Below are 20,086 nucleotides of genomic sequence, written 5' to 3' on the forward strand. Positions count from 1 at the left end.
GCAGCAGGAAGCCCATCCTGGAGGTGGTATTGGCTCCATGGGACTCAACTGGTTATAGATGTCTGAGACATATTTTATGTCATGTAATGTAGGTACAAGTAGCTAAGCTGGTATTTCCAGGCAATGAATATTAAATATTTTGTTTTAATATAGAGATGAAATTGCTGTGAATTTTTTAAATGGCCTTTTAGAGCTATAGTATGACTTATGCTGAGTATTACTTGATATTTTTTATAAAATATGATTATATACAGCAGCATAAATTTGAATGAAATTATCTATAGCTAATTAAAGAGGCAGTCACTTCAATAGAGATTCTTCTAATGGAACATACGATTAAAGAAAAGGGGATTGAACTTGTGTTCATAGTTATAAATGTTTGTGGTCCTTTTCCAGTCAGTCCCAACCAGAATGCCAGACCCTGCAAAAAGCCGTGCTCCCTGCGAACAACGTGTTCCAACTGCACGAGCAATGGTATGGAATGTATGTGGTGCAGCAGCACCAAGAGATGTGTTGACTCCAATGCCTATATCATCTCCTTCCCCTATGGACAGTGCCTGGAATGGCAAACTGCCACATGCTCCCGTGAGTATCTAAAGGAATGTCCATCTTATTAATTATACTTGTTATATTTTTTTTCACTCCAAAGTATGAATAGGATTCAGCACATTCACTAAAGATGAAAAGAATTTCAAATGAATGACCTTATATAGCCACTACTGTGAGAAGTCAGTACGGAGTATGTGTTTTCTAGATCCAGGTAAAATACTGGCAGTTCTTTTATGATAACATATATTTAGGCTTTTGAAACAGTAAAAAGTATATATTGTTTTCATATAAAGAAAAATTATCATGACTGTTTGCATGGCCAGTGTTAGTGTGCCAAATAATGGCCATGAGTCATTATTTAACAGCACGCTGTTAAAATTAAATAAACAATGTGTAGAACTTATATTTATACAACATCAATTTATTAAGAAAAGGAAGTGTGCTGAGTCTTAAGGTTCTGATTTTCAGGTTCTGATTTATTTTTTCACAAGGAATACCATTTTCCTAACATGCAAAGATAAAAGGAAAATTATAATAATTAGAGTGATAGTCTTGAGAATATTGTACCACAAATGCAAACCAAATGATCTTAGTGTTCCTTAGATTCTTCTCCCTTGGAAATGCTGATTATTAACCCTTGCAGATTGTCCTCTCTATGGAAGCAGAAGGAATTCTGTTAGGCCATCAGACAGGTAAAGGAGGTACAGAAAACTTTTGTCTTGTGTGATCAGACTGGGCCAGGCTGCATTAATATTCAGTCGCTCATTTCATCCTTTGGGGATAAAAGGCAAGTGATTTGTTTGTCAAGGAGCAAAGTTATGCCCTGGATATCCCCTTTGGAAGTACATTTCATCAGAAGTTGACACAATGACTCTCTAGGAGAATTAAAAACCTACTCGATGTACCTTTCAGTGTTTATTTCAGCTGAAGTTACTTCTTCCCAATTCTGTAGTGACTGGACCTCATTAAGTTTGACACCATGCAGTTCCAATGTATATCCATGCCATAATTCCTGTAGGTGCTGGAGCAAGCTGCCTGGTGCCTTAGATTCTTGTCTTAGCTGAGGTTTGTTTAGAACAATTCCTCAGTCACCATCCAGAAGACTGCTTCTTAGTAATTAATCTGTCCTTCAAGATTTGATTAAAGTATTTTCTATCTGTAAAGGACTTCAATCTAGTGTCACCCAAACCTTATATATAGGGCTTCTGAAGTGTATCATTGAATTGTCCATATTGCTCTGCTCTGAGAGAGTTTTTCAGTTACTTCTTACTTCCTTTCCCTCTCCATAAGGGATAAGGGTCTTTTGATAACAGCCTCTGGAACATGTTATTTCTGGATATCTTGTGACAGAATTGATGATCTTGACAGCAAGAAGCAACTTGCTTTCAGCATCATAATTAGATCATGATTCTGATTGATTATGGATACAAATTAAAAAAAAGCCCCCAAACAAAACACAAAAGGCAATTACTTGCTTGCACCTAAGCCTGAGGAAAAATATTAAGTAAGTTCTTGACGTGTCTGTAATAGGAACCATTGATATATTCTAATCTTAGGAGAGAAAAATGGCAATATGTACCAGGCTGCTACAGGGTGGTTAGGAATATAAGGCATTGGAAAGCTTTTCTTTCAGGCTAAACTGGTCAAGAGCCCATATTCCTCTTAATTGAGATTCCTTCTTCATCCTTAATAATCACAGAATGTCATGAAACAATAGCATGTTGAGCTGTTATGATAAACCATTGGCTTAGTTTGTAAATTTTAGATATTAATCCAGGTTCTAGTGCCCAGGTCTAGTGGGGACTAGTAGTAGGGTTTACATGTTCCTTGGGACCATCAATCAGTCTATGTTTGGGATAGGAATAAACAAATAATAGGAACACTTAATCTCTTGTCCATATATTTGGAATAATAATGCAGTAATTATATAAAGGTTTCTCTCTCGTGACGATTCACTGAACTTTTTTTTTCCTCTCCTGTAAGGAATCAATTTGTAACTTATAAAATATTGATAATGAGTTGTGGCAGAACATAAAGAGAGAGAAAATTTGAAGATAAAATTGACAGAACACCGCATGAATGATACTTAGGTTTTTAAACTAGCAGATATTATGTCTGCCTGAACTTTCAATTCAGTTTGGGTGTTTGTGTAGTATTTGCACATCATTCAATTTGTTTGAGGAACACAAAAATATTATTCTTAATTTGATCGTACTTTTTGTCAGATCTGTAGAAGTTTATATTAAATAAGGCAAACAGGATTTGCTATATACCCGTTCATCATTATGTAAAGGCAATTTTGTATAAAAATGTATTTTCTGTTCAACAAATTAGAGAAAAACAGGATTGTGTCTGTAAGCAGTTTCCCAGAGTTTTCTAGCATCAGACATTTTGCATTTAAAAAAGAAAATGTATGTCTAAATGAAGCATGGTTCAGACATTGTTTTAGTGTAAATGACTTAAAAATTTTGTTAGGTAGGTATATCGTTATTGCTGCTAAAGTATTAAGTTCATTCCCTTATCAAGGGCTAGTGTTTCTATTTAACTTGGAGTGGACTGTAACTGTACATTTTCAAAAAAATAATTCTTGGTTTTAAAATTCTATTATTATTTTAAATGACTAATTTCTTAGCTTTTGGATGTTTTTCTCTGAATGAAAGAAATTCAGACAAGCATGTGTGATTTAAAATAAAAAATATAACAACTGAGAACTTCACATTTATTTCCACAGCTTGGGTTTAAAATGCAGAATGCTGTTTTATTGGTGACATTTTGTCATTTTAATACCTCCTTGCCAAAAACTTTCATTTCCACTCTTCTCTACATCTTCCATCCATTATGACTTTTGATTGAATAGCTGACAGTGGAACAATCTTGGACCACCTTTAGAATTTCAAGGAAAATAAAATTTCTGCTTTAATATCCCCTTCTTCCATCAGCAATAGCTTCTCAGTTAGCTCTCTTCAGCTAAATACCACCACAGAGAATATATGAGGATTTTCACTTTTGATTCTGTTTTATCTTCCGTGAAGATACTGCAGCTGATACTTCAGAGCTTTATAAATAGCAACATGAGTATAAATAGCAGCACGAGATTTGTTTGGATCATTTACAGTGCATCTCTGAAAGGGCAAGTCAGCCAGTACAGAGTGATGGTCTTTATTTTTCTGCTGATCTTCTAATGTATTCAAACCCCCAAATTTGTATCATTCAGCTTCAGTTCTGATGGTTTAAAACTGATTTGTCATGTGCTTGACAATTTTCAACAACAGTTGAGCTTCTCCTGTCCCGCCTCTTTTCCCATATTTGGGGAAAATTGAAACATTTCCTCCTATTTGGATTGTTCCAAGTTGAATGATGCAAGAGCTCATGCTCCAGCTTCCTGCTCTATTAAAGTGCTTTTGAGATTCACTCAGAACCTTAACTGGCTGTTTTCTTGATATCTCCATGTATCTTTAGACTACAGAGTATTTTTTCCTCTTGTAGTTTCCACTACTTTTAAACTATTTTAATGGTTGCTGAAGTCAGAGAAGCTAGCTTTATTCTGCTCTCAATTTATTAAATTAGTAATAAATCATTCTGCTTAGTATACCCTTTATAGCATGGATTAAAGTATTCCCTTTGTGGACTAGAGTGGTCCATGTAGCTGAGAATATTGGTTGGATGTACTGGCGCAGCTGAGCCAAATTAAGATGTTACACTCATGTAGAAGCCATTTGAGTGTCCTTCAAAAAGCCTCCATGAACCTTTAAACTACTTTCTTCTTTTTAAGAAGAAACTTAGATAATTTTGGCTTCCTGGCAGGAGCTTTCTTACATTCATGTATGCTTTTAAAATTTAATTTTTGAATGCCCATAAAGTTAATGTGAAAAGAGACAGGGACCCATAGTGATCAATGTTCAAATGATTCTGATATTAATTTAATTCAGTGTTAGAGCATTAATTAAAAAAAATTAAGATGTAGCAGAAAAAGCTCAAAGAAGCCTGGTAATTTTAATGGTGTTCCTGGAGATACTAAAATGTTAATTTCTTATTAATAAGAAATGACAGTAGCTTCAGCATGGGAATTTTATTTGGTTCTAAACAGATTTAAAATATGAGGAAGACCAGTTAATTATTCTAAAGGAAAAGAGTATAAAAGATCTAGAAGGAGATTTCAGTTTAAGCATGCAATTTAAAAAAGGAAACCTGATTAACTGATGAGAATCTTAAGATGTAATTCAATTAAAGGGGATTGAGTTATGACTTGTAGCTTAAGATGTGTAGTATGCTAGCTTGTTTCAAAAGTTCTATATAAGGAGACTGAGTCATATTCGTAGATGAATACTCAAGTGAGATCCAGAGGTACTTCATATCCAAATAAATTTTTAGTTTGAGTTTGAATTATCCTGGTTTCATTTTTTGTTTGTTTGTTTTGGAATAATATTATCACTCTTATTTGGATTACTGACCTTGTATTGAATTCTAGAGTTTTCCTGTTAGAAGGGCTGTTTATGTCAGTAAAATTAGTAATATGTGCATTATATATTAATAATAAGGAAAGGATATATATTTTTGTGGGATTTAATGAAGATGTGTAGTATTATTTTTCTGTTTCATTATCTTTGTTTATTTGTAATCTTTATTGTTGCATTGTGGTGTAAAAAACACCTGCTTTGTATTTTGTGTGGAAGTACGACTTTTAAAGAAAACTGAGATATTCTTACTATTGTTACTGATTTTTTTTTTAATTTGCGCAAGGAAATAGAGGTGCTAAATTGTTTCTTCATCAACTGCTGTAAAATGCTAGCATCTAAATAAAAAATACAAACAAAACCCCCCACCCAAACCCCCAAACAAACAGACCCCATTGCATTAATATTGTATTCCATGTAATAAAGCTCAAAACTGCTCTGGACTGAGGACCTGTGGACAGTGTTTGGAACAGCCTGGATGTGGATGGTGCAATGATCCCAGTAACACTGGTAAAGGACAATGTTTGGAAGGATCATCACGAGGTCCAATGAAGCCTGTTGGTAATGAAATGGTGCTTGATGCTGGTCTTTGCCCAAAAGAGAAAAATTACGAGTGGTCTTTTATCCAGTGTCCAGGTAAGGTCTGCTTCCATTCTTTCTTATATATGAAATAAGAGACATTTCTCTGTTTAAGCACACCAAAATAACATAGGTGTTTGAAGTAACACAAATAACATTTGCATGAGAGATTTCTTTTTCCAACATATTTTTTAAATTTATAGTTTGTTAGTCTCTATCTATTGAACACAAATGTGCTTCCTGTCATGTAGGTTCACGTGTGAAATGTAACACAGGTAGTTTAATCAAAACTGCCATTTATTTGTAAATAGGTTTTCACCCACCTTATCCTTCCAATTTTTAAAATCCAACTATATGAATTTGCTTCAGCTCTTGCTTTCTTTTCGCTTCTATATCCATAAAAGAAGAAGTTATCCATAGGCAACTGCCGATGGGCAGGAGCTTCCCTGCTCCTCATGCCCAAGTACAACTGGCTGTGAGAATGGGGGGCTGCCAAATACTTGAGCCTCCAGTCACCCTTTGAGACATTTGGAGTAAAAGAACATATGCTTATGTAATCTTAAAGAAAATCTCTACATTTAATCCATATCACTCTGATTACAGAATTTTAATTTTTATGTTAATTGGAAAAGTAAGGAAGGCACTTGGTGCTTTAGGATGGTGGAAGCTGAGCTGGTGCAGCCTCCTGTGTGGAAATACTCCAACCTTGAAAGCAGCAGTGTAGTACTGCAGGCACATGTAAAGCACACTGTGGAGTTTGACAGTCCTCCAGTAGTAATTTACAATAAATAATACAGCTTAAAAGACAGCTTGGGAACTTTTTTTTTGAATAAATAGTTTACTTGTGCTAAAGGGTTTTTTTCCCAGCAAATGTTCTACTGCTGATAATTTTGGAAACCGGAGCTTCTCAAGCATCAAAACTTTTATGGGTACATGAAACTGTGCTTTCCTGGCTGCTTTTTTTATCAGCGTGTTCTCTGTGTGTGTGTGTGCATATATATGTGCATGTTTATAAATAGAGAGAGAGTAAGTTTTTTTTTTTAAGTTTTAGAATAATGAAATGTAAAACCAAGTGAACACTGTTGAATGTTTTGAGTTAAAACAAAAAAATCCTTCAAATCATCTAATGCCATTCGCTGAACAAAGAAGCCTTATTTGGAAACAATTTCCATTCTATTGTATGAAAACTTTAATACTTAGTCTGTATGTTAAAATAAGCATACATTGATAAGTGCACTCTTAGCCTTTCAGTGCAATGCACAGTTTCTACCACTAGTGAAATTATAAGGGTTAAATATGTTGCTTGTCTAAACTCTGAGTTAGAAGATTTCATTACTGTGTTTAATGTTTTATTCTTCATGGATAAAATTATGTATTCATTGCATATCCTGGTCAAGAATTCACTGAAATTCCAGATGCTTAATTCCAATATTCTCTAACTAATGGGTAATTGATTTATAATTTTTCTAGTCTTCCTAATGCTTAGTTTTGTATGTCTTAATTTTTGTGTTATTTGAAGGATGATGAAAACAACCTTAATTGTAAATTTTAATTTGCTGCAAGTTATAATATTATCTGGTCATATATGACAGTTCTGAATTCTTACATTTTGTTAAGTCAAAGAAAATGGAAGAGATTTTTAAATCAATTTCAAAAAATTATATGCACAATAAGAACCAATGCAATCCTCAACTGACATGACACACCATTGAAAAAATGACATTTCATAATTGCTGATTTGCCTAAAAATATTTATCTCATTGAGAAAAGTGAAAAGTCATAAGAATTGCACAGTTCAATAAATCTCGAAGTTGTTTCAGTGCAATCAAACTTAAGACATCAGTATTAAATATTTAAAATAGTTATTAAAATAATGAGACCCTGTGATGATCATTTAAATAAGAATTAGGAGTTCAGTTTTAAAAAGTTATTTTTTCTTTAAATCCTTTTAATGTACATCACTGGAAGCAATAAATTCTCCTCACACACAAAATTTGCTTTAGCTGAATATTCAGTGAGGCCACCCTGGAGACAAGCAATTTTATGTTTAATTTGCTTTTGACCTCTGTGTTGCAATGGTTGGTGATGCTGACAATTGTTGGTAATTATAATTTTAAGAAAACACTAAAATTAGGAAAATATAGAAAAAAGGATGTCTGCGTTACAATCTTGATCTTATGTAAAGATACTTCATCTAGTTTTAAATGAACTAGTTAGAATCCATTCACACTGCTTTTCAGAGGAGACATTTAGACTTTAAAGAAAATCTTGGGCTTGCATTCTACCTAAACTGCTCTTCTCATGGGAGGAGATGTCAACAATGTTTTTCTTTTCATGTATGGTATTTGCAATTTTATTTATAATAATAGTTCAGTTAAAATAAGAATGTGATAAAATTCTATTCATATAAAAAAAAAATACTATGACAGCTTCTTTGAGGACTATTGATTTCAAAGTGACCAGTCACAAAAATAAATATTTTTAATACTACCTGCTGAATACTAATTTTAAAAATTTGAACAGACAGAAAAGGAGAATGAATTTAAAATATTTATCACCAACACAATTGCCCAGAGGCACTATAAAGAGGATGGATATGGGGATATGGACTACAAGGAAAACTAAATGCATGTATGAATGAACATGAATGGTTTAGCCAGCTATTCATCAGTGTGGCAGAATAATCTTCAAACTATAGGATATAAACTATTTATTTTCATCCAAACCACAAACTGTTCAATAGGCTTACACAGACTTAGTCTTTTTTTAATCTTGTTTGAAGTATGGCAAATGATTGTTGTGCTTAGAATAAAATATGTTGGTATAATTCATTACAGACAATATTCTATGAAAATACCAATAAAAATGAAATTTTGCATCAAGTGAAATTTTAATTCTATGGCTTCTGTAGTATTTTTCCCTTTGCCACATAAAACTAGTGAGTTTCAAACTAAATAAAGCATTTTTTCTAGACTACGATACAGTCTTAATTAGGCAATCTTACTTTAATAGAACAACTATTTAATGTACTCTGGTTTTACTTTTGGTCTTCTGGGCTGTATTTTTTTTTTAACATTTCCTTTAAGTAATTTTATGTGTAAGACATTTACACAAAAGCCAAAATGGAGCTGCAGGTCATGGTACTTTTGTGTAGCTTTTCCTGAGAATGGCAACAAACTGCAGAAGGGGAACCCTCCTGGAGGAGAACACCACAAATGTGTTTGAGAATTAAGTCAAAATAGCAAGAAAACTTAATAGTACAGAAACATTTGATACTTGTTTGCAAGATTCTCTGAGCACAGTTACAAAAGAAGGAAGAGACTGTCAACTGGGGAGGTTTAATGGTTTATGAGCCAAGCCTGGCAATGGCTGTAAATATATTAAGTTACTAAATTATAAAACTGATCTAAAAACTTTTAAATCATGCAGTGAGAATCTTTTTTTTCTCCTAACCAAGACACGAATCATTGTGACATTTAGATTAAAAATCCAAATTTTAAAAAAATACAGTCTTACTGAGATAAGAGTCCTCTGTTGAGTCTTACACCCAGGTTTGCCATGGTCTGACATTTGACAGGCTGCTGTAATTGACAGTTTACTAATCTGCTGAGCATGATGAGCTCTGAGGTCCCACTCTATAGAGAGGTCATCCTTCAAAACCTGGCAGCAGGATCAATGATTCTGGCAGGATTCACGTTGTGATTTTGCTGCAATAGTGATCAGTGCTTTCTGAGTTTTCCTAAAACATGAATCTCTGGAGTGGAGCTATGGTGCAAGATCAGTGGTTTATAGTGCTGTTATTTTACAAAAAGCAATTTTATGCTTTCAAGGTCAGGTGTAAAAAAAAAAAACCCAAAACATATGTCAATAGAGTCCAGTTTTTTTCCTTTCACTGAAATCAGCTGTAGTGAGGAGGGACTGGAGCTGTTTGATGTGGTCCTGATGTCCTTAAAATTGTTTTGTATGCTAAAGCTAAAGAGGGTCAGAACTGTTAAAAATAAGATGATATTTTGTTACTTTATTTTGGAAGTTCTGTCTCCCCGGTAGATAAAAAATTGTCTGCTAGTTGTTCACATTCTCCATCACAGTAGCCTTTCAAATGTTTAACAATGGATTATAGGTATTGGGGTTTTCATGTAGTCTCAGTTTGTGACTTACTACCTCTTAAAAGATTTCTTAAGTAACTGGACAGCATTTAAAAACTATAAGGACTGGATGGCAGAAAAAAATGTCAAAAAACCACTTTCTTACACACTTCAAATTCACATGTGACTAAAAAGTCAGCTTTTGTGGTCTTTTGTGTGGATTGATGTTGCAATGCTATTTTAAAGAGGTTCTGTGTCAAAGTACAAACAAATGCTGGTTATTAGTCAGGACTAAACTACTCAGAATTACATTGTACTGCAATTTTGTAATCACATAGGTATGATTTTGTTCCAAAGAGCTATTTAGTAATGTAGCTTTTAAAATGTTATATTCTAGCTTGCCAGTGTAACGGCCACAGCACCTGCGTCAACAGCAATGTCTGCGATCAATGTAAAAACCTCACAACAGGAAAACAGTGTGAGACGTGCATGCCAGGATATTATGGGGATCCCACAAATGGAGGACAGTGCACAGGTAAGTCCTTCTCCTGGGAGGAAAGAGAAAAATACCAAAATGACATTCCTGTTCAGTGTTTACTTTATCCATTGCTGAACTGGAAGATTCTCCTTGAAGTGAAAGAGAGAACGGAGTCCAGTAACCCAGATAGGTTTTGTATATTGCTGTAGGGCTGCTTTTCTGCTTCCATGGATGGTTTTAAAGTTGACAGTAACTCCTTCCCATAGAAATAAATGGCAGAAGTAGGAATATATTCAATATGAAAACTCACTAAGGTAGTTGACTTTGAATCTAGGAGGGTACTAGAAAGTTTAGTCCCATTCTCCATTACTGATGTTTCTTTAACAGAACCTTTGCTTCTTAAGGTGTATTTATTCATTTAAAGGGTTTGTTTGTTCCTCAGCACTCAGTAGGCAATGCATAAAGCTTCCCATCTGGTAAACTCAGGCACAATATGTAAAAATTGTGTTCAAGGGGATGGAAAGATTAATGTCTACCCCTATTGACAATCGAATGTTTTGCTGGTGCTTTATGATGCTTTAAATAATTCTTAATAGTTCTCTTTTTTTCCTGAAGTTGACAAAATGTTCTTTTGCTGTCTGTATCACCTTTATGGCAAAATGATGTATTCATACAGCTTTTATTCTTCAGGGATACATTAGCTATCAACTGAATAAGCATTCCATCACCTTTAGTGAAATATGCATGGTGCAATAATGACTAAAATCAATTTATAAGACCAGTAACATTATAAATTTTACAACTTATTTTTTCAAACCTAGTCTGTAAGAGTGCATATTTTTATTGGTAGACATGATTTTAACAGGAGCTATTTTGACTAAGGAATGGTTTAAAAATAAAAACGATAATTATTTTGAGGCTTTATCTGCATGGGTATATTGTATTCTGCAGTATAAAGCCCATAATAAATATGTTTATATCTTCAGGATATTTTGAAAAATCGAGTCATTGTGAACTGTTAGATTTTCTTCAGTATCATGATTACTGTCATAGAGGTGCCCAAATTGTGGGCCAGAGATTTCTGCAGGAAAAAATAGCAGTGATCCATAGATAAGTCACATCAATGTTACTGGGATAGAAGTGGAGTTTGTGAATATAGTTGGGATCGGGCACTGTACAAACATAAAGAAAGAAAGTGATGTTTCTGGTTTGTTTTTTTTTTCCTCCTTCAATCTGGTAATGCTTTTGGTAAGACAGAAAAAAATTCTGCATGGTTGCAAGTTAAAATAGAAGCTTATGGAAAAAAATATAAATGGAAGAAAGGACAATCCAGCTAGAAACTGAGCTTATGTGTGACTGAAATAAAGAGAAAATAAGACAGGAAATTATATGAAATAGCCAATCAAAGGACAAAAAAAATCACAAAGCCAGTCATCCTTATTGTTCCACCTTGTGTCACTTTGCTGCTGCCAACTGAGTTTCTGGCTGGACCTTTCTAACTTTTCTTTTATACTAAGACTAAGCCTTCTGTATGAGGTCTGCCTGAGCATGTGGCACATTTTTTCCTCAGAGCTCCTGAGTAATTTCTGTGCGGATCCATACTGAAAACTTTTTAAAGGAATGACACGATAATGAGTATAACTCTTAAAGTACATCTCTAATACTGTAATATTCTTCATATATCAAGTTGCTATAGTTACAAGGGCATAACTTGGTTATGAATTGGAGAGCAGTCAAAGCTGGGAAAAGAGGCTGTACTTGATCTCTGCAGTGGAGAGGTAAAGTGGTGTACATTGGGAGAAAAACTAAGAATTACTTTCCTAACATTCTTATGACATAGAATATTCTTTTCAGAGTGTCCTGACAAAAGTAATTATGTATTCAGTGCACATATTCTGTTTTCTGCTGTCATGATATATATACTTATATGTAAAATATGACCTCCAACTTATTGTGACTGTCAGTGATGCAGATTAAATGATTTGCAAGAAAACCTGCCTTTTCTTTTATAGGCTGGATTAGCCTGTGTTGTTTCTTATATCCCTGATGATCTTGAAAGGAAGGAGAAGGAGATGTATAGCAAGCCTTGTAGTCCTTGGAAAACTTTTTTTCCCCCTTAACTATGTTAATAATTTCCTAAATCCTTTCTGGTTATAATTGTAGGAGGTCATTCAAAAAGCTGTGAAAGAAGCTGACTCTCCACCTCTGAGTGACCAGTTCTGTTCTGACCTTTGTCCAGGGATGGAAAAATTCTGTACTAATATAATTTATTTTTTTTCCTACTTTGGTGATAACGATGGCTTTATAACTGTCATCAAATAACTGATACATTCATAGTGGTATTGCATCGTGTTATGCTATCGAATTACTATGGAATGAGTAACAGTTGTTATAGGAGAAAGATATAATTCATGTTTCAAAAGATTTTGAATAGTTGTGATTAAAGAATGGATAAAAAAATTGACTTTTCTGTATTTTCACTCATTATAATTGCTGACATTTCAATTGCTTTGAAACAGATTTAAGGACTTGCTTTGCATCCTGATATGATGCAGGCTTAATAAATGTGACAAACCTCAAAGAAGGAAAAAGAAAAGATGGAGGCATAATAACAGGCTTCAAATGCATGAAGGGAAGCTGAAAAGGGAGAATGATGATAAAATGCCTTCTCCACCCCTCCCATTTTGGTTGAGGAGGAAGTAATGGTGTTAGACTGCAACAAGAAAGATAAAGGTGGAATACAAGCAAAATTTTCTACTGGCTAAACTGTAAAATAGATTACCTAAAGATGTTAAGAAATCTGCATTATCACACTATATTTTTCAAATTTTCAAACATCTCTAGCTTTGGAAATGGGCAGTGGTGTAGCTGATTCCACGTGTCTTTCTCCAGTCCTAATTTTCAACAGAGTTGTGGGAGTCTGAGATCTAGAAAGCAGGGATTTACTGGGTGAAGATAAAGTATTCCAATTATATAAGAAAATGATCTATATGTAGCCAAACGGCTATGGATATTTACCATACTATGAGTCCTGAATGTTACCAAGATGTTACTAAGTTTCATACTACTTATTTTTAAATCTGTAGCATTTTTGTTATTGTGGAGTTAAAAAGCTTTCCATCTAATGAAGGTTTACTCTGTAACTGGCACTCTGGTTTATTTTTGTGTATGTGTATTTTTATTTATGAAGGGTGTATGTTGGTTGCTGATGGGCAATAATTTGACAATGATCATATTTTTTATAAATAATTATTATTCTTTTTCTTCTTAAAATAATCATTCCTAATACCAGTTACTCATTAAATTCTGTTAGTTGAAGTCTCTTTTCAATACAGAGAATGGGGAGAGTTTGTATTCTGGGTGTAAAAATGAACTTTGTATTCAGTAGGCCTAAGATGTGCCTTGCAGTAAAGATGTATGTGCTCCTTCAGTTCTTTGACATTTCATTGTACTAATATATAGTTTGAATTATTTTATATTTGATTCATTGCTGTATTCTATACAAAAATCAGTAATAAATTACAGAAGTGTTTTAGGAAGTTAAAGGAAGTTCTGTGACTATAATTTATTACAGTTTTCTGTTCTTATACTAATTAAAAATGGTTTCAAGTAGTCTGTGGTTTCAAATAGGTAGCCATAATAGAAAATGAATTTAATTTCTTACCTTAAATTATGAAATAATTTTAGTTGTTCAAAATACCTTCCATTTCTTCTTGGAAATAAATGATAGTGCACAATCATTTGTGGAAGTCCAGACCCCGTACACATGCTTAAGACTTGTAATCTAAGACCCCTGTATGGCAAAGAAAAGTGTGAAACGATAGTACCACACGAAGTTAAAGCATCCTTTTTAGGAGTTATCTCAATGTGCAAGAAAATAAGAGGGAAGGCAGAGGTGAGTTCTGAACATGAGGGAGTGCTCTAGCAAGAGGCAGGTTTGGGGTTCCAGATGAAACAAACCCATGAGCAGCCCTTGGAGTTTTAAATGCAGTGCTGTCAGTCTGTGACAGAAATATTTAAGGACTCAAATCCTCCAGTGAGCAGAATAAGGCACATTCACACTCTGTTGTGGTGTAGCTTAGACAAGAGATGCACAGCTCAGCCTTGTGTGTTTCTGAGCAGGAGAAGCTGTTGAGATATGGGACACCTGGGAAGCCTTTTAGCTTGAAGTGTTGAAGACTTTGAAGACAGACATTCCAAATGACTTTGATTAATTTTTTTCTAAATTTTGGTCGAGTCCCATTTGAGGTACAATTTGGAAGGCATGAATATCAAAATTCAGTAATAGAAAATGCATCATTAAATATTAATTTATTTTGGAAACAAACCAGCTTTACTGTAGATGGGAGCAGGTCCTGGCTTGCTGTCCTGGTGGCTTCTCTTAGTGTTTTGTTTTCTTCAAGGCCATATTCTGTTATGTACTGCATGTCCGGGAAATATACAGTTTTTTAATAGAAATTCTATAGAAATTCTGATAGAAAAAATAGAGTTATATATGTACTACAGACTGCAGCATAAAACAGTTATGGGAAGATTGCTTGGAACAATTTTGTGTCATTTTAGTAACATTTTTTAGCATTGATTTCAAACTTATTAATCATCTACTTGTTGTCAGTGTTAAAAAAAATTGCTCTAGCTACTTATCATCTTGTCATTTTCTTTATGCATGGTATTTTCAAAAAAATTATTCTTAAAATTTATGAGATACCAGGAAAAAATTCTTTACAGTAACTTTTGATACACACAAGGAATGTATAATACATTTAATAATAATATAACATAAGCATTTTGCTGTATTGCACTTTTTTTCTTAAAATGATAGCATCCCAAATAGTGTTCAGTTTTCTCATAATTGCACTGCCAGTGCTGTTGCTTTTGCAGTTGGAGGAAAACTGTGAGTACCAGCACAGCAGGAACATTGTGTTTTAACTTGCACTGATTGTTCTCTGAGCAGCCTTAAAGGCTCAGTGTCTAAGACACTGAAGACCATCCTGTAAAAGCCTCTGACCAGACAGCCTGTTGGGGTGGAGTTTCTTTAAGCAAGTCTGCAGCATTTCTATTGCCTCGAGAGATCTGTCACCTTCTCTGCTATCTCACATTGGACATTTCTAATGCTTCCCCCCAAATTTGCTTTGTAATGATCTTGTTTGACAATGTGAAGTTAATTTTTTACTGGAAACATTAATTTTTTTTACCAGAACTTCCAATTATTGTTAAAAGTGAACCTGTTAGTAGTGAGTATAAACTATGTGTGCATCAGCCAGTAGCACCCACAGCAGCCAGGTGAGAGGTGAGTTTTTTTTCCTCCGGTACGTAGAGAGTAGAACAGAATAAATTTGATCTTTTTTTCTTTTAAAGTATCTGTCTCTGTAAAAGCATTTCTTTTGTGGTGTCTTTGTGTAACTTGGTACTTTTCACCTATATTTTTATACACGTGTTCACCTATATTTTTATATATGTGTGTACATACATCTATGTCTTCCGCATAAACTTTGACATCTACGCATTAGCCATCCAACTTACATATGCCTCAAGAGATTAAAAAGAAATGAGATGGGTATATTTGTTATTTTTGTGTTGCTTAAAATAATAAAAAATAACACTTACTAGTGACTTGTTGACACCTAAGTTGTATTTGAAGTAAGAGGAGGGTAGTCCATGGTGTTCAAATCTTGCTGCTTAGAAAATGTGATTATTCTGCTGAGTAACTGACAGCTGAGACGTGGGGGTTTGAGAGAAGAGGCCAAGGATGGCACAAGTCATTACTTCTTTTGTCTACAAAAGAGAGATGTGAGAAAGATGTTAAACTCATCATGGCAGCAAATTGAAAATGGTCTCCTTGGATTTAGGTTCTGTCCAGCTTTGAAAGATGCCTAATTGGTAGCTTTACAGTTTGTTTTCTCTGGCACTATTTCTGTCTACCTATTCAGCTGTAGCAACCTTTATAGCATTTTTTTTTTTTTGTCATGATACTCCATGGAGGAGCTGATACTGATTTTCTTCCTTTCCTGTCTCTCCAAAACAAATACTGTTCAAAGAGGACAAGAGGAAATGGCCTTAAATTGCACCAGGGGAGGTTTAGATTGGATATTGGGAAAATTATTTTTCATTGAAAGACTTGTCAACCACTGGAACAGGCTGCCCAGGGAAGTGGTGCGGTCACCATCTCTGTAGGTGTCCAGAAACCACATGGATATGGCACTTGAGGGTACAGATTAATGATGATTGTGGTGGTGGTGTTGGGTTGATGATTGAACTTGATCTTAAAGGTCTTTTCCAACCTTGATGATTGTATTATTCTATGAAAATTTTTTAAAAAATAGCTAATTTAACTAGTGTATTCATTTCTTTATTTTCATTAACATTTTCTGCTTCTACAGAAAGTGGTGTTTTTCTAGCCTGTATTAATAGTTGTTTTTAATAGCACAAAAGCAGCTGTTCCCATCTATTAATCTTCAGTGAGCAATGACCTGATGCTTTGTTCATATCACGTATTATTTAGAAACAAAAGACGGATGTTCACAATCCAAATTAATATAACATAATGCATTTCTATGTAAAATGATTATATGAAGAAAACAGGAAAAAATAGAATATCTAAATTTTGGCTCTCAAGCAATTAATCTTTCCTCCTACTGAGGTTGGCAGCCATATAAAATTACTCACTGAAGTCAGGTAAATTAAAAACAAGCTGGATTACCACATTTAGTTTTTTTTTAATAAATAGTGTATGGAGAATAAAAACCCACTAAGATAACTTAAACCCCCACAATTTTCTGCCTTTTTTGAAAGGATTCCTCTGTTGTAAATTTTCAAAAATGGGGATGATGTATTCAGCTGCATGAATCTGCTGCTACTAGAAGTCTTTAGCACAAGCAGGATGCTATGAGATAGAAAGTTCTGATGGGAATCACCTCCATTACTCAGAAGGCAATTTCCACCCCTGTTTGCAATGATATTTTCCTCTTCAAGATGTTTGTTCCAGTACATTTAATCCAGATTCCACCTGTGCCAGAATGCTCTTCTCCTGTGTTGACCATAGATTTCAGCACCCTCACTGCTGTGTAACTAATGAGAAGGACAAAACCCAAGCTCTATCACTATGTAGAGTTTTGTTGATTAGTTTTTAACAGAAAATAATAGAGTGGTATTCAGTGCTTAACTTGATATCAGAATAGAGGTAAGTGGATAAATTCTGCTAAGGTTGTAGACAGCAGCAAATTTGGTCTTTTATCTTCTACAATACATTTCTGTTTCAAAAAGGTTTCTGGTCCAAAAGCCTATGTTGTTGGGCAATGAGTCCTACGTAAGGTAAGACTAAGAATGAGGACAAAAAGCTTTTAATGTCATCTGCCAGAAAAACTTAACAGAAATGTGGGAACACAATATCCTCAACTACAAGTATAAGTAGCATTTTCTTCTACATCTTCCTAAAGTAGAATTAGGAATAGTTTGGATTGATGGGAGTTTTGACTCTCTTAGAGAATGAAATGGCAGCTTGGGATAGAGTTTTTACATAGTTTTTCTGTTTAGCTGTTTTAAGGTCTGGCATGTAGAGAATTGCGTTTATGGAATTCACCAATGCAGGATCATGCATTTGCCATTCCAGTATTAGATGTCTAAAATTTAGAGGAAATTTTATATTAGGTTAAATATTGTGTTCTGGAAGCCCTCTTTTCACAGTGACTGAGTCTATGTAGTTAAAAAGTCAAAAGCATCTCTTAGTCCCAGCACTTTGTGGTTATTCACAGAACAAAAAGGTTGTTTAGTGGATTGGAGGCCTATGGCACAAACCACAGGAGTCTATGTGAATACAGACATTTTATATAAAAATAGCTAAATGTTTATGATAGGTGAAAAAAAATAAGAGTATGGTATTCTTTGTACTGTCTTCAGGTACTATAATATGGAACTGAATTAAGAAAAAAAAAATCCACTTCTATTGTTTGCTTGTATTTTGGTTTCTAAGAAACAGTGGGTCACAAGTTCATAGCAAAACTGTGATAAGAAACTGTAATTTAAGATTATTCAGACAAATAAAAGGTCTCATGTGCTAAATTCCAAAAGAAAATGTGATTCTGTTTATGCTATACAAAGTGAACAAAGGTTTACTTTTTTGAATGAGGAGACTGTCAAGAAATCCCATTTTGCAGTGGTAGTGGTGTTTTGTTTTCTTTAATTTTTTTTCTTTTAAGAATTGTATACAGATGACACAAGTTTTTGTGGTTTTTTTTTTTATAAAATACCTTATTATAGAATCAAAACACTTACTGTTAACTAAAATGCTGGAATTTTGTTTTAGTAGTAGGTAAGATCATAGCACAGTAAGCTATTCAAGAAAAGCTTCATACTGCTTTTTCAAGAGATTGTTAGAATACTCAGAATAAACACACTTTTAAAAAGACTTTTTCCCCCAAAAGTGATTTGCAAATTTATTTTCCTTTGTTTAATGAACGCTGTTTATTGAACAGTGTTCAAAATAGTCTGACCACTGAGTAAATAAAATTTACCTGTACTTGGGCTTAAGTATGAACTTAGATTAAGTTCACTCGAAATAGAATATATTTGAAATAAGTCCTGTGCTACTAAACCAGAAGTGGATTGCCACAGGAAAAACTTAATTGAGGAACTTGGCAAAAACCATATTTGAAAACATATTTAAAAATTACTGTTCCAGTTATTTTTTGACTGCCAAGCAAGATGTGCTTCTCAATATGCTGTTAATTGTTGTGCATACATATAATTTTTTTTGCTTTTTTGTAGATTAGACCTGTATTACAAAGTATGATTTCTAGAACAAGTAACTGTAAATTAAAACAAAAACCTTGAACTAAAATTAGGAACCTTTTTATAGATATATTTGTATTCCATAACCTGCTTATACTCAGAATAATCTTAGGTGAAGGACTTGGAGTTACACTTCAAGGAAAGTGTCAAGTGTCAGTAGACATTCAGATGTCTGTAATTTTATGAGAGAAAAAAAAAGAATAAACTGTTTAATGTAACATGATTAACCCCCAGAGAGACATTATTTGGGTGGGTGTGGGATTTCATAAGGTTTTGACAGGATATCTGTTCAGCATATTTAACATTTCTGATGTTTTTTCCTTGACTGCATAGAGGAGACTTTTATAGTAAGTTAAGTTCTACCCAGTCTTAAAATTCCTGACCATTAAAACTTTTTTATTGTCCTTAGCAGTGATTAAAATAAATTAGTCAAATTGTCTTTTTTATAAGAGAGATTTTTTTCTTGCCTACCAAAGTTTTCTTTCCATCCTGCACGACCACTGTGTAGTGAAATCTGTAGTAACCAGTTTTATTAACTGCAGTTTTGTTCCCTAAGCCTCATGGTTACACTATGTTGCTTTGCCTAAGTGTAACTTCACTATCCAGCAAATTTAATCCTAATTTGCTCAAGTGGAGTGAAAGCAAAGTAGCTGTTTTAAAATGAAAAATAAAAAGACAAGACTTTCTCTGAGGTTTTACAAATGTACAAAGAATTCTGCATATTTAATGAACTTAATCAAAACTCTTCTTTAGATCTCCTATGCAACAAAAATATCTGAACTAGTATGAAGAATAGGGACAACTTGTGGTATCTTAATCTGTTTAAATAGCAGGCATTTTGTGCTTATTCAGCATCTTTTCCTGAGAACTTAGAATTCAGGCATCATTTAATTGATCACCTTATTACTTTTACAGATATTCAAGAGAGACAGCACTTTGATTTATACTATATTCCTTTATCTCTGTGCTTATTTTATCTCTTTGCAAGGATTAATGACAATTCTGTTGCTTTCACTGATGTTGGTGATCAAGTCCTCCTGCGTGCTCCTGTGTAAGATAGTTTTTGACAATGATGAAGGAGTTGCTCTGCCTTCTTATTTTTGTGAGGTTTTTTCAGGTTCACACGCTATAAATTTATTTTATGGGGTAAGGAA

General features: G+C 33.9%; 1 protein-coding gene across 9 annotated transcripts in view; it reads left to right on the forward strand.

The window, feature by feature from the left end:
* The window catches only part of ATRNL1 (attractin like 1), a 466,156-nt gene that overhangs the window by 111,994 nt on the left and 334,076 nt on the right, over window positions 1–20,086 (forward strand). For all 9 annotated transcript variants that reach the window (XM_064663416.1, XM_064663423.1, XM_064663418.1 and 6 more), the window contains exons 17-19: window positions 397–585; window positions 5,430–5,639; window positions 10,065–10,202. In XM_064663416.1, the coding sequence (XP_064519486.1) occupies window positions 397–585; window positions 5,430–5,639; window positions 10,065–10,202 (537 nt within the window). The remainder of the gene's footprint in view (window positions 1–396; window positions 586–5,429; window positions 5,640–10,064; window positions 10,203–20,086) is intronic.

The sequence above is a fragment of the Pseudopipra pipra genome, chromosome 8, assembly GCF_036250125.1.
Source record: "Pseudopipra pipra isolate bDixPip1 chromosome 8, bDixPip1.hap1, whole genome shotgun sequence".
Taxonomy (NCBI): domain Eukaryota; kingdom Metazoa; phylum Chordata; class Aves; order Passeriformes; family Pipridae; genus Pseudopipra; species Pseudopipra pipra.